Source organism: Bos mutus, chromosome 4 (assembly GCF_027580195.1).
Source record: "Bos mutus isolate GX-2022 chromosome 4, NWIPB_WYAK_1.1, whole genome shotgun sequence".
Lineage (NCBI taxonomy): Eukaryota > Metazoa > Chordata > Mammalia > Artiodactyla > Bovidae > Bos > Bos mutus.
The window spans coordinates 82,490,072-82,505,410 of NC_091620.1; the positions used below are offsets into that span (position 1 = coordinate 82,490,072).

A 15,339-nucleotide genomic window follows, 5' to 3' on the forward strand; every position below is an offset into this window, starting at 1 on the left:
TTTAGGTCATACTGAATGGCCTAGTGGTTTTTCCTACTTTCTTCAATTTAAGTCTGAATTTGGCAATAAGGAGTTCATGATCTGAGGCACAGTCAGCTCCTGGTCTTGTTTTTGCTGACTGTATAGAGCTTCTCCATCTTTGGCTGCAAAGAATATAATCAATCTGATTCGGTGTTGACCATCTGGTGATGTCCATGGGTAGCTGTAATTCTCATAAACTCCCAGGTGATACCAATACTGATAGTCCACAGTTGACTACATGTTCTGAGTAATTGGACTTAGTAAATTAAATAGTTGACCAAAGTAGACAAGTTAAAGATAGATCAATAGTATGTAAGACAGGGATCTCCATAAGGATAAAGAGGAAGTACATAGGAACCCAAGCACTTATACTGTTAATAAAAGAGATGATAGCTGTGTTCCTTTAGGATTTTACTTCCTTTAAAGATCAATGCACTTTCTTCCCTTGCCTTCCCAGCTTCCATTCTTTCTTCATGCTCTTACAATGTCTGTTTTTTCCTGATTCTATTCTCTTAAAACAAGTTCTTTCTGAGCAGTATCTTCCCATCCCTTAATGTTATGTTAAATATGTTATATCATCTGGTCAATAAAAGAAAGCTGAACATAAAAGGTGAGTTATGTTGTATTCAGTAAAAGACATTTAAACATAGCAAGACTGATCAGAAACACTGAGGAACACAGAGCCTGGAGATGTATCCAAGAGAATAGACCTAGACTCAAGGTATGAAAGAAACTCTAGTTCAGTTTTCTCTGAAAATCATCTGTACTACCATGAACATATATACTGCCCATGAGTTTTGAACTTAATGCTCTTTATACTTAGGGACAGTATAAAATACTTTTTGTATAGTCTTGTTCTTTTTCCCCTTCTAGCTTGTCTATTATATACAGTAGTCTTTTCTAGACACCAGCTCAAATGGTATCGTGAAGTTCATATAAATAGAATAATTCTACTTCAAGCCTGCAATCATTATTTTATCTCTTATGCTTCATTTTATCAGTTACCAAGATACAGCTGAAAGATGGTAATACTTCAAACAAAAAGCAATTATTTAAAAAAGAATTACCAAGTAATTGAAGCCGATCATTATTCACACTTTTGAAAATTTTATCCCTTCCAACCAGACCTTGATGTCTGTCAGATTTTGCTGAGACCTTCATACTAGTGAACATCTGGATCATGTCATAGTTTGATCTTATGTTTGCCTAACAGTTTCTTTGTGATTTGCCTCCCACAACACATATGGTTTATTTCTTGTGTTTATCCTTATTTTGGCAGGGTTTTGAGGTGTCATGTCTCTTTTCATCTCTACTTTTTAAAGGGAGTGATTTTGCATAAATTATTATCTTTCTAGGTGTGAATTATGGTAGTGGTCTTTTTCATGTGTTCTTTAGAGACTATGAGTAAATGCATGTTCTGATATTTTATACCTGTAAATTATATCTTACTACAAGAAATATAATTTTTTATATTTTTCAACTCTGATTCTATTTTTGAAAGTTCTTTACCAGAATTTGCAATTGCTCAGACTGTCTCAAGATTTCATAAGCAAAAGCACACAATGCAATGTGATTTATTTGAGACTGTATAAAAAAGGATTATTTTGTTTTCTGGAAGATAGAAATAATGTATAGAGAAATGTCTTCTTTCCAGGCTTGAAAATGTTAACTGTGGAAACTCTATACACATGCAAGTGATTACTTAGTACAGAACAACTGGGTGAGTCACTTTTATAACACATCCTTTGGGATGATGATGGCAGACAGACAGTAGCCCTAAAAATTACAAATTGACCTAGATGGAAATTAAGAAAAATCTGCTGGTATCTTCATTTAATGAGGTTTTACAAGAGGATAAATGTCAAACACTTATTTATCTTTTATTGGGAATATTTATAATTTCTTTTGAGAATTCTTATGGGAAAAGACAAGTAGAAAAGTATTCAGATGAATAGTATAAATGAAGGAAATTATTTTTGTTATACTTATTGCTTTAGAATGGTAGAGAGAGGAATTGTAGGTACATGAGACTGAGAAGACATAGAGGGATGAATGACTAAAGAGGGTGGCGATATACATAATTAAGAACCTTTTGTTTATTCATTTTTTAAAAAGGGAAAACATTTTTTCACCATTATCAGAAAAAATAGAGAAGAAAGCCCTTTGATTGTCTACCTTGCTTTATGAAAAAGGTGTTCTCTGCTTCCTTAGTCGATCCGGATCCTGTCCTCTCCTTCATTTTCTAAAATTTCTTGACATACTTTTTCTTTCTTTTCTGTACAGCATTTTTAAAAATAATATTTACAATAACTACTTATTTTTTGAGAAACATAATCAGGAATTTTATTTAATTAGTTATTTAACCACTGTGTGCCACTTTCTTTATTGATTAAATAGGTACTAAATAACAAGGTTTGTGGAGCTGTTGTATTAATTAAATAAAGCAATTCAAATAAAGTACTTCGTTAAAACAAACAGCATGTTATAAACAGTATCACTACTATCAGTGCTACTATAACTATGATGATTTAATACTAGTATACCACATCTATGCTATTTGACATGTTCTCTTCTGGTGTTTGGCATTTGATTGTGTGTGTTTCTCAAAATAAGAGACACATTTTTCCTCTTCCTTGACACCCACATGTAGCATGTTGTGCCTGTTACTTAGGGTGCACTCAGCACATGCAAAATAAATGGCCTGAGGCCTAGATCTTCCTTTTCTGGAAACTGTGCTCTACTTTCCTTGCTCTAACCACAGCTCACGTCCTTATTCTCATTTTTGTTTTACATGCCATTGAAGTCTTCCTGGTTTCTTGTTGATGACTGAAGGTGGACTGGAGAAATAGGTCAATTAACTGTGCAAAGATGTTAGATGGATCATCAGTGAGGGTACTGACTTTTTTTTTTAAATTTTCAATTGGGGTATAGTTGCTTTACAGTGTTGTATTCATTTCTGCTATAGAGCAAAGGGAAACAGCTGCATGTATATATACATCTCTTCTTTTTTTTTTAATTTCCTTCCCATTTAGGTCACCACAGAGCATCAAATAGAGTTCCCTGTGGTATACAGCAGGTTCTCATTAGTTATTATTTCACACATATTAGTGTATGTATGTCAATCACAGTCTCACAATTCATACCCCCTTCCCCTGTTTGGTGTCCACATATTTGTTTTCTACATCTGTGTCTCTATTTCTGCCTTGTAAACAGGTTCATCTGTACCAGTTTTCCTGGTTCCAGTTATATGTGGTAGTATGTTTTTCTCTGACTTATTTTACTCTGTGTCACAGTGGTCCATCCATGTCTCTACAAATGACCCAGTTTTGTCTGTTTTATGGCTGAATAATATTCCATTTTTCATATATACCACATTCTTTAGAGGATACTGAATTTTTTAAGCTGGATTGCTAACTGGTAGGAAAGATGTGCCAGAAACTGCAGAAGATGGAAGAGAATCAGGGAAATTAGTATTTAATGTTTAAAGGGTTAAACAAACAATGAGAAGATGGCAAGGTCTTCAAAACACAATGAGGTTTTGCTTTGTTTTGAAGTTTTGATTTCAGCATCAATTTTGGAAGTGTATGAAGCAATAAGAATGCTTTTATTCACTGAAGGATAATTTTTCCTGAGAACACAGGCTTATAATAATATAGAAATACTGTTTTAAAACATTACTATATTGACCCAGTTTTCAAAACACTCAACTGTGAGATACCATATGGTACAACAGAAGTAACACAATAATGCAAGTGGAGATGAAAGACATCCACCTGGAATTGACAAGTCTAATCTACATTTAATACTGAATCTTGGATTTTGAAATAATCTTCAAATGGTTCAGACAACCTAGTGAATACTAAGAACAAATCTGACATTCTGGGGTACCATATTTAATTGGAAGTTAACATATCTTGACGCATATTTCCTAAGGAAGTTGGTGTCTGCTAGAGTTCATTTCCAGTGAGACACTCATTTAATGGGTGGGACTGGAGAATTTTAAAACCAAGTGACATATTGAAGAATTTAGGATTTCAACAAAATTTATCATTCATACAATTTAGGATTCTTGCAATTGTCTATCATACTTCTTTAATATTTTAAAGTTATATTATCTAGGCATATATATCAAGTAAAAACATAATTTATTTCAAAAACGATAGATATTTAAGTTGAATGTATGTACATAGAACGTTTATAATTACTACTGTTGAAGAATGGGAATATGTATAGAATTTCTTTTGGCATTTATTGACATAAGGCACTGATAATTATGACATATTTGAAAGTAGCAATTCAATAAGAAGTATAAAGTTTTCTCGCTATGTATTTTTATGAAAATACTGTATATTTTTAAAGTTTGCTTATGGAATGGTGTCCTTGATATGTTAAATTGTGTAAGGATATTATTCCACACAAAAGTATACACTTCAAATTGTTATTAAAAATTAAGGTATTTTCTAACAAAATAATTTTCATCTATAAACACAGACTTTAAGAATGCATTTATTATTCCAAAATATTTTTATTATTTCTGTCACATAGTTAAATATGTGAAAAAAGCTCATTTAATATAAAAGTTTTCTTTTTTTGCTTCAATTGCTTAAGAACAAGTCATGAAGTAACCAATATTTTTTCTTCAAATTTTTTTCTTTGAGAAAGTATAGACATTAAGTATTTTATAACTGAAGACTGATGAAATTTTCATTGGACCTTTCATCTTTCATATTAATATCTTATCAAGTACCCAAGTCAATAAGTTGTTTCCTGGAATGTACATTATTTTTAGATGACTGAAACAAAAATAACACCTTTGCAGTGGCAATTTATTAAAAGTTTAATAGACTTTTTTTTTTTTAACTATATGATGAAATGTGATAAAAGTTTCTGTTCAAATTAGATAAAATAACAAGATTGTAATCTGGGGTTTAAAAGGTTAATGTTTTCACATTAGACCTACATTATTGATTAATAAGTCTAAATTTAAGATCTAAGACAAATCACTTATTACTGTTCTTTCCTACAAAGTTACGATAATAAGACTGCCCTACTTCATATAAAGAGGGTCAAATGAGATCAGAAAAATACCTGGATTATTATAAAGTGATATAAAAAATGTAATATTCCTATTGTCAAGAAGTAGCTTTAGTAAGGCTTTATTATTGCTTTTATACTTTGCATATATTGATTTTATTTAATATTATAATATTAAATACAACATAATGCAATATATCATAAAATTTCTTCTTAGATTTAGTATGTACTGATATCAGTCAGATAATTTTATAAAAATATATAAATATTTCCTTTAAAGAAGTTCAAGCATATTACTTCTCAATAGTGAATAGAGAGCCACCTGATATTACACAATTTTAATAAACACTGTCTAATATCTAAGAGGAGCTTAGAAAGAGACCAATATAGGAATAATTCCAAGTTATATTCCAATCTCCAAAGGGAATATAATATCTTATTTTTATGAATGATTATGGATTTTGTAATCTAGAGTATGTGATTCTGTTTTTTTTTTTAATTTTAAACTTATGAAGAAATTAAAGGAGAAGTCTTAATAATGGCATGTTTCTAAAGTTAGTGACCAGACGATAGATTCAGTCAAAATATAATAATCTTGGGATGAGAATTTACTTATGCTTTTCTGAGTGAACAGATTTAATAATGTTAAGAATTTAATATACTTTTTAACAGTACACTTTTTCATATGGATGCCAGATTTTATTTATCATGCTGTATACTATTCACTAGGTAATAAATTTAAACTGCTTCTCGAACCAAATATAGTAAAAGTTAATTTCAATAAATATATACTGAGAATCAAAAGTAATACAAAGAAGAAAAGCAACATTTTTTTCTGAAATTGGTACATGCCAATAATACAGTATAGATGAATCATTTTTAGTCAGTATCTAAATTCAAGTAGAATTTATTAAATGGTACATGGAGATATGTATTAATTTCTTGATATTTACCAGCAATTTAATTCAAATAAGAATATTTGAGGACTAACAAAATTCATTCTTTATTTTGAAATTCAAAGGTGCAAACTCACTAAAAACTGAAGTGCAGTAAATAAATTGTAAAGTGGAAAAGCTATTTGATTTTCAGACACAAAACTTTGCTGAAAAAGTTTAAGCCTCTCTGGACTTAGTTATCAACCAAACAATTGAAACTTTAAGAATTGGGCTACACAAATAACATGGATTTTTTTTTAAATGTGTTTACTTGCGATCTAATGCTTCAATGAGGTTTACAGAGAAAATGGAAGTTAAAACTTCAAAATCACCCAAACTGTAATGATTTGAACACATTTATGAAAACTTTTGCTTAGGTACTGTATAAGTAAATACTGCAGATACAAGTATAATGTTTAGGTTAAGAGAAATAAAATATATATTTTTTTGTTATAGGAGAGAAAATTTGACATAATGGTGATATGGAGTTGACAGACTCAAGATATGGCTCTCACTTAAAAAAAAAAAAGTTTTTCAGTTAAGAACAGAAAATAGGAATCTTTGCCTGTCAACTGTGCATGCTAACTTCACTTGTGTTATTGTTTAGCTGTGAAGGACTCCGTCTAGGGCATCCACTGAATAAACATGCTGCTTATTTCAATGCTATCTTCCGCGTGCTGCGGTTCATGGGGCCGCAAGGAGTCGGACACGACTGAGCGACTGATCTGATCTGATCTCTGATCTAATCTTTGGTGAAGTCTTGTTTGTGGGTCACCTTGCTAGGCAATGTTGGAACCCATGACATGGCTGCCTAGTACTAGATGGGTGAGATAATGCTGAAGGTACGTAAAATACAAGAGGAGTGGGGCTAACCTGAAGAAGCCATCTTCTCTCAGCTATTCTTCTGTGGAATTCCAAATTCCAGCTGACCTGTGGTCACTTGAACTAGCAAAGAGATTATGGCATTGAGATTATTTTGAAAGTGATTGTGGGAATACTGCCCAGTGCTGTGACTCCAGCTGAGTAAATATCAAAGATGTTAAGATTCAGAGGAAAGACAGGGAGAGCAAAGGGCGCAAAGGATATAAAGAAGCAGAATGAATGACGTTATGTACCAGTGATGAGAATATGGGCTGCAAATAGAGTGTAATAAATCAAAATACAGTAAAAACCAAACAAATGCACCATTTTGACTCATAAGATAGGGGACATTTAACTTTTCATTATGAAGTCCATGCTCTTCTCATTTGGGATGCTTGTTCTTAAAAGTATTTTCATACCTTTCTTTCTCCTTATTCTGTCTTCCCAGAATGCCTTCTTTTACTTCATTTGGACAAATCTGTCATATTTCATTACATAGTGTATGGGTCACTTCTTTTCTAAAGCTTTCTATGATATCTCCCACCATATTCTTGATTCCTCTTTGATTTCATAGCATTTTTTTTAAATTGAAGTATCGTTGATTTACAATATTGTCTTAGTTTTCAGATACACAGTAAAGTGATTCAGTTTTATATATTTCAGATTCTCTTCCATTGTACATTATTAACATAGTTTTCAGTGCTATACAGTAAATCCTTGTTGCTTTTCTATTTTTGTATAGTGTGTATCTGTTAATCCCATACTCCAAATTTATCTTTCTGTCTCTCTCCCTTTACCCTTTAGTAACCGTAAGTTTGTTTTCTATGTCTGTGAATCTGTTTCTGGTTTGTAAATAAATTCATTTGTATTATGAGATTCCACATGTAAGTGATACAACATTTCTCTTTCTCTGATATACTTTACTTAGTGTGATAATCTCTAGGTCCATCCCTGTTACTGTAAATGGTATTATTTTTTCTCTTTTTATGGCTGAGTAATATTGCATTATGTATATATATGCTGTATCTTCTTAAACCAATCCTCTGTTGATAGGCACTTGGGCTGGTTCCATGTCCTTGCTATTGCAGATAGTGCTGTTATGAACACTGAGGTGCATGGATCTTTTTGAATTAGAGTTTTCATCTTTTTTGGATATATGACAAGGAGTTGAATTGCTGCATCCTATGGTAATACTATTTTTAGTTTCCTTAAGGAATTTTCATACGTTCTCCACAGTGGCTGTAGCAATTTTCATTTGCATCAACAGTGTAGGAGGGTTCTCTTTCCCCCACACGGTCTCTAGTATTTATTATCTGTAGACTTTTTGATGATAGCCATTCAGACCAGTATGAGGTGGTACCTCATTGTGGTTTTGATTTGTATTTCTCTAATAATTAGTGATATTGAGCATCTTTTCATGTAACTGTTGGCTATTTGTATCCTTCTTTCAGGAAATGTCTATTTAGAACTTCTGCCTATTGACTGGGTTGTTTTGTTCTTTAAATATTGAGTTGTATGAGCTATATTCATATTTTCCCTTCTTAGTTATACTGCTCACAAACATTTTCTTCCATTCTATACATTTTTTTTTTCATTTTGCTGATAGTCTTCTTTGCTGTGCAAAAATATTAAATTTGATTAGGTCCCATTTGTTTATTTTTGCTTTTAATTCTTTTGAATTAATCTAAGCATATATTGCTATGATATATGTCACAAAATGTTCTGCCTATGTTCTCTGCTTCTGCAGTTTTTTGGTGTCATGTCTTATACTTAGGCCTTCACATTCTGAGTTTATTTTTGGATATGTTATGAGGGAGTGTTCTAGAAAAACAAATAAAAGGCATCCAAATTGGAAAGGAAGAGGTTCAAGTTTTCATTATATGCAGTTGAATGGCACACTATATAGTAAATCCTAAAGACTATGCAAAAACTTAGAAATAATAAATGAATTTAGCAAGGCAGTAGGATACAAGATTAATATACAGAAATCTGCTGCATTTTTTTACACTTACAATTAAATATCAGAAAGAAAAAGTAAAACAATCTCATTTAAAATTCAGGTCAAAAATAAATAAATAAAATACCTAGGAATAAACCTAAACCAAGTAGGTGAAAGACCCATATGTTGAGAACTCTAAAAACACTCATAAAAGAAACTGAAACAAACAAATGGTGATTCAAACAAGTGGAAAGATATCCCATGCTCTTGGAAGAATTCATATTGTTAAAATGAGCATACTACCCAAAGCAATCTACAGATTTAATGCAATCCCTATCAATTATCCATGATATATTTTAGAGAACTACAACAAATAATCGTTAAGACTTATATAGAACCATAAAAGAGCTAGAATTGCAAAAGCATTCCTGAGGGGGATTAAAAAAAAAAAAAGCTGGAGGCATAACTGTCCCAGACTTCAGACAATACTACAAAGCCACAGTAATCAAAACAGCATGATATTGGCACAACAACTGATATATATATCAATGGAACAGAATAGAAAGTCCAGTAATAAACCTATACACCTATGGTCAAGTAATCTTTGACAAAGGAGGCAAGAATATACAAAGGAGAAAAAAATCCTCTTCAGCAAGTGGTGCTGGGAAAACTGGACAGCCTGGACATCCCCATAGCACGTTTATTTTCAGTTTGCTCTTGGCACTCATCACAGTGTAACCTGGTTCTTTCCTGCAACAATTTAAAGAGCTCCTTTCTTGTGCCAGTCATCAGGCTAGGACAGAAATAAAATAAATACAAACCTTGCCCTCAAGGAGCTCACTCACAGTCTAGAAAAGGAGACTGGGCTGTAAACAAAGAAATTACACTTTTGTGATAAGTGTGATAGTGAAATTACATACAAGGCACAGATTTAGGGCAGCGAAAATGGTTAGTACAATCTAGGGATGGGAGGATGAGGAAAAACTGGCCAGATAAGATGATGCCAAGTCATATTACAATCTATTTTCTTTATTTCATTGTGAGCTCTTGAGTCTATACCTCATTTATGTTAGTATCCTCATTATCTACCAGTGCCTAGAACATTGCACATAGTAAGACTTACAAGCAGAATTTAATACAGTGGGTAGGAATCTGGTTCTAAAGAACAAAATGTCTAAAAGCCTGATTTGTTTATATTCAAAATTATTATTGTTATTGGTTTAATTTGATTTGGTACCTCTGCCTCTGTCTATGTATGCTTGCATGTTTGAAATGAAAACCAAGCTGTCTTCTTTGGTCAGGTTGACTGTGAAAATGACCATATTATATGAGGCAACATCTCCATGGGTTCATTCTCTCTTTCATCTATAGGTCCTCTTACTATTTTAATTTTAAAAAGTATGTTTCTTTAATTAATTAGTATATAAACTGTTAGAAGTAAAACTTAGAGGTTCTGCAGAGTTTTGAAAAATGCTTTCTTATTGATGGACATATGTATTTTGCAAACATTAACATTGACTTTATAGTTATTACAAAGTTAAAATACAAAGCATGGATGTCTTTGGCATTAGGCTCATTTATCTCTATACACTGTTACATTAATGTTGAATCCTATTTGTTAAGTGTGAATTTGAAGCCATGAAACTCAACAGATTTCCATTAAAGTGAAAGAAAGTTGTGTTTAAAAATGAATTCTTAGAACAAAGATTTCAAAATGTTGTACTAATCACTCCATATTAATAAATTAATAAAATGCTTGCTTATGACCTTCAGGATAGGCAATTTCAATAACAATTTTCAGGCATCTTTGTAGATCCTGAATGAAACTGACTATGATAATGACACACTATAGAATTTCCTCCCCAAATTTGCTTTGTAAGTATGGCATAAAATAACAATATTTAATTTAAAGGTGTAGCATTCACATTTATCACCAGAAGTATAGAGCTCAGCTTACAGATGACTACAATGAATAAATATGCTAGCAACTTGACTCTGGTTCTCAACCTTTTCTACTCTTACATTCCTTGACACTATATGCTACATGGAATAGTAAAGACATCTGAATTCAAATATTTTGAAGAAATGTGTATTTAGCAACTGAATACATGCTAACAGGAGTAATTTACAGCAGCAGTTTCATTACATTTTTCTCTCCAGTTTTCTAGTTCCCATCTGAAATCCAATGATAAATACAGATATGGAACATACTTACTACCTGGCAAAAAACATGCTTATTGAATGGGCACACAGCTTCTTCCCTTAGATAGCACATGAGCCACTTTGTCACCTATGTGGGAAAATCTTGCATTTTAGGATGATGTTGAACACACTGTAATGGGGTACCTACAAAAAGTTGCATTTTACACTGTCCTTCCTCTTCTTTCCAAAATTATTTACATCTCTTTTCCCTAATGTGTAGGTAGCAAAAATATTAAACACATACCATTGAAAGTCACTAAATAATACATAAAAAGTAGCATTAAGTGTGCATTTACATGCATTTACACTTTACATTTGATTTCAAGTGGGTCATAATTTCTCTTCTGTTACGTACTTTTTCCTATTTTAAGATTGTTGTCATAATCTGTTCAAGGTCACATGAGTCTGTTAAAAAACTTTCAACTCTGATGATACAAGCATGAGCCAAAGTCTATTAAAACTGAATAAATGGGATATTAATTATTTTTTGTGCAAATTGCCCCGTTCACACTGACAGAAGATTAAGACTGGAATAAGAGTTATTTATGTGTAAGTTACATCTATAATTTTCTTCAAAAATGTAGACCTGTTGATTTATTAAGACATGCTGGTGGATTTGTTTGTTTTGTTTAACTGAAATCTAGACTTTCTTTCTATGGGTATTTCATAGTGCTGAACAAAATGCATTCAGATATTAGATGGCATCCCTAAAGTTACATAATCTCTATCCTTTCAAATCCTTTATTTTTGAGGACTAATAAGAAATAAGATACTTTTGCTATTTTCAATAAATGTGTTTCAGCTTCAAATTTAGAATAAAATGCAATACTGAATTGCAGTACAGTTAAGATACTCTATGAAAACATTTTAAAATGACCTATTTTTGAAGCACTTTTTGTTCTTTGATTTATATCTCAAACACTTCTTCTCTATAGGAGTCTGTTCTTCAAATAATTTAAAATTCAGCTGCCATTTGAGGATGTACTTCTAAGAGTAACACTGTATTAATCAATGGAGCCTAAAATTGAATATAGGGTACTTCTAGGCTCCCATTTGAAACAAACATCAAAAAATTATTTATTCAACGTAATCATTAAAGTTGAACCATGAGCTTTCATCTGTGAAATATTTCAGCTGATAAAGAGGATTTTTTGAAAATTCACTATAGTCTGAGGTGAGAAATTAATTCTGAGTTATTTAGAATCCCAATACAGCTATAGTCAGAATTTCAATGCTGCTTTCATTAATTAGCAATAATATGTTTCCTTTGCATTTTTGTGCATGATGAAGGACCCAGAGAGGAATTCTTGGAAAGATGAATGCAGCACAAAAGAAACTGCATCTCAATGCTGAAGGTTTTTTACATCTTGAAGTCAATTATTCTTAAGGAATCATCTTAGGACAATGAAGCAGACAAGCCCTTAATTAATAATTATCTTATTTTATAAGTTGTTGCAGAAGACAACAAGCTTTACATGTTTTAAGGCTGGGTTGTGTCCTGGAAAACAGTTTGTATAAAAGTCACTTCCACTGACTTGAAAGGAATCATGAGTTCTTTAGACAGATAATTGTCTTAAGGTGAGATAAGAAATAGCTGGTAAAAATGTGAACAGAGCTGGGAAATTTGCTTTTAGGATGCTGTTCTGAATATCCTCGATCTCCCTCTTCTCAAAAATATTAAGTGACACAGATAAAAATCCTAATGGAGTCAAGAGAGAGTTTTTATATCTCAAATATCAGACAGGGATTCAAGTGAAGAGTTAAGACATTTTCTATTAACATTAAATTAAACCAATGCTTACTATTTTTATGAAATATACAATCCTTTTTCTCTTTGTTGATTCATTAGGTACAACAAAATGCATTTGCAAATTGATTTCTATCTTTGTTTTTCTTTCCAGATAAATGCTCTGTTTTTATAAGAATATTTATGCAGTTTCTAATTAATTTAGGTAATATTTGAAGAAAGGGAGGTGTTATTTTCTTAATTCCTCAGAGAAATAAAGCATACTTTATATCCAGACTTTAGGAATTAGTTGTTAATGATGTATATATGCTTTAGGACAATATTGGTTATTCTTGCAAAACTGAAAATGTTTTAAAAAAGCAGCACACAACTGGAGTTTTTTAAAAACAAAAACTATATACCACAATAACTGTAAGACAAAAACTTACTCTAACTTAGAAAAGAGCTAATTTTTTCTGCATATTTGTCATGGTACATTTAAATTATAGTTTTAATAAAATACATCTTTAGATCAAAGCTGGAAGAAAGACATCAGTAGTAGATCAGTGTATTCCATTTTTCTTCTGGATGATGAATGGTTTATGTTTGTTTGTTTGTTTTTTAATTTCCACAGACCATTTCATTCAGTATCATTTTACTCCTCCAGTACACATAAACATGAGTGTTGGTAGCCAAAAGATATCCTTGAATCCAACAATGTTTTGGGATATTCATCAGCTTAGTAAATCCATGCAGTTTATCTTAAATTTCTAGTTCAAGAAAATGGCTTTGCTGATGCCATTTTTATTCTTTAGATGGCACTATGGCAAATGACATTTTTATTTCTCAGGCAAAGAAGAAAGTGAAACCTGTATAGTGAAATCTCATAGGAAACATTAAGTCACTAGTGTGAACATCTGTGTTCATCTGACCTCTATTAATAGGTGTTGGTATTCAGAAGAATGCCTGTTAGTAATATTACTCATGGACTTAATTTATAGTTGGTGGAACTCAGTTGCATTTCCCACCATTGTAAACATCCACATAATGCCATGAAAAAGTTCATGTATATTGCATTTTTTCCAGTTATTGTCTAGGCAAGTTTCTACTTGTTTGAGGTTTCTAGAGGTAATGCAGCTCAGACACTCCTGGGTGCCCTCTCAAATTCGTGGGTCCTCCTGTTTCTGCCTTTCTTATTTTCCTGTAAGTGCTTCCATTTGTTACTGTTCCCTTGGGTATGTCCTGGCCTTTGCCTACGCTGTTTTCGGTCCCTTTTCCAAACTTGTTCACAGAACTCATCCATTGTGTTCAGGTTGGGATGGTTGATGAGCTGCATGAAGTCTCTGTACCAGACCTTCTGGCTAGGCGTCATGCTGTTGGACGTTTCTTTGGTCTTAGACCCATCTCCATCATCATCTTTATGAAGAAGTTCTTCCAAATGCTCTGTGTCAATGACTTCTAGGGTCACTTTAAGAAGAGTTTGCATGAATCCGTGTTCCACTGCATGACAGAGGTAATTGCCTGAATCCTTCCGCTGCAGACTACGCAGTAGAAGGCCTTGTTCTGTTCTGATGATATGATCATCCACTCTGATCTAGCAAAAGAAAATAAGCAGTGAAATCATATATATTTACAAGAAATATAAGCTCCAAAACTCTGTCTCAGTAAAAATTTGTATTGTATACTGAGGTACATTTTAACAGTAAAATTTCTAGTTTAAGAGAAATGATATAATTTCCCCATCAGAAAAAAGAGTTATAAACTTCTCCTGTCTTTAAGACGTATTGCAAAATACTGGTTGTCTATTGTTTTAATAAAATTTCTCATAATAATTTAAAATAATTAAGAGGATGAAAGGACAAAGATATATTCTATTTTAAAACTTTGAAATAAAGTGTATAAATATAGGCGAAAGTGAGTATTGGAATTGGAATACAGAAACATAATACTAGAAAACAGTGCAGCATTAGAATGAATTTATAATAAGGTTTGAAAAAATGAAATAAATTCAGTAGTTGAGCAAAAGCAGAAAAATTATGGGATTACATGCTTACTTATTTATTCAATTTCCTGTCTTAGATGCGACATGAACACATGTCATTTAATATATCTAACTGCACTTTTACTCTGAATGAAGTTTACAAAAGAGATCTCTGAAAGCCTAAGCTGGTAACATATAAAATCAACCTTAACATGTATATGACATGATTACATGTTTAAAGACTGCTTCAACTGTCAAAAGAGATAATGGGGTACTTTCACTTCTACATTCAGATTATGTAAAATTGTCTGCAAAATGTGCATTCATAAATCACGTACATTGTATGGTTACCCTTATTTAAAGCTTTAAAAAATGTTTAAAAGTCAGAGTATTCACTGAGATTTTCTGTGTATAATTTTTTAATTTTACAGAGGAATTAATGGATTCATTGAGGAGGAATATTTGTATGAAACTACATGCATACTTCACATCAGAGTTCAGTACTGGGATCTAAGATCTTTCCTCCTGAATCTACTACTCCTTTCTCTTAACTGCCTCTTCCCATTTGAGGAAGAAGTTAATGAAGAAAGGGAAACTTGTTTGGATAGCAGAATCAATTGAACAAAAGTTAAAATTAGTT

At 32.0% G+C, this 15,339-nt stretch overlaps 1 protein-coding gene across 1 annotated transcript in view; it reads right to left on the reverse strand.

The window, feature by feature from the left end:
• Positions 1 to 5,522: 5,522 nt before the first annotated feature.
• Positions 5,523 to 15,339, reverse strand: part of SEMA3A (semaphorin 3A) — a 255,164-nt gene continuing 245,347 nt past the window's right edge. Inside the window, exon 17 of the mRNA XM_005899613.2 lies at positions 5,523 to 14,312. Within this exon, the coding sequence (XP_005899675.2) occupies positions 13,857 to 14,312 (456 nt within the window). The 3' untranslated portion in view covers positions 5,523 to 13,856. The remainder of the gene's footprint in view (positions 14,313 to 15,339) is intronic.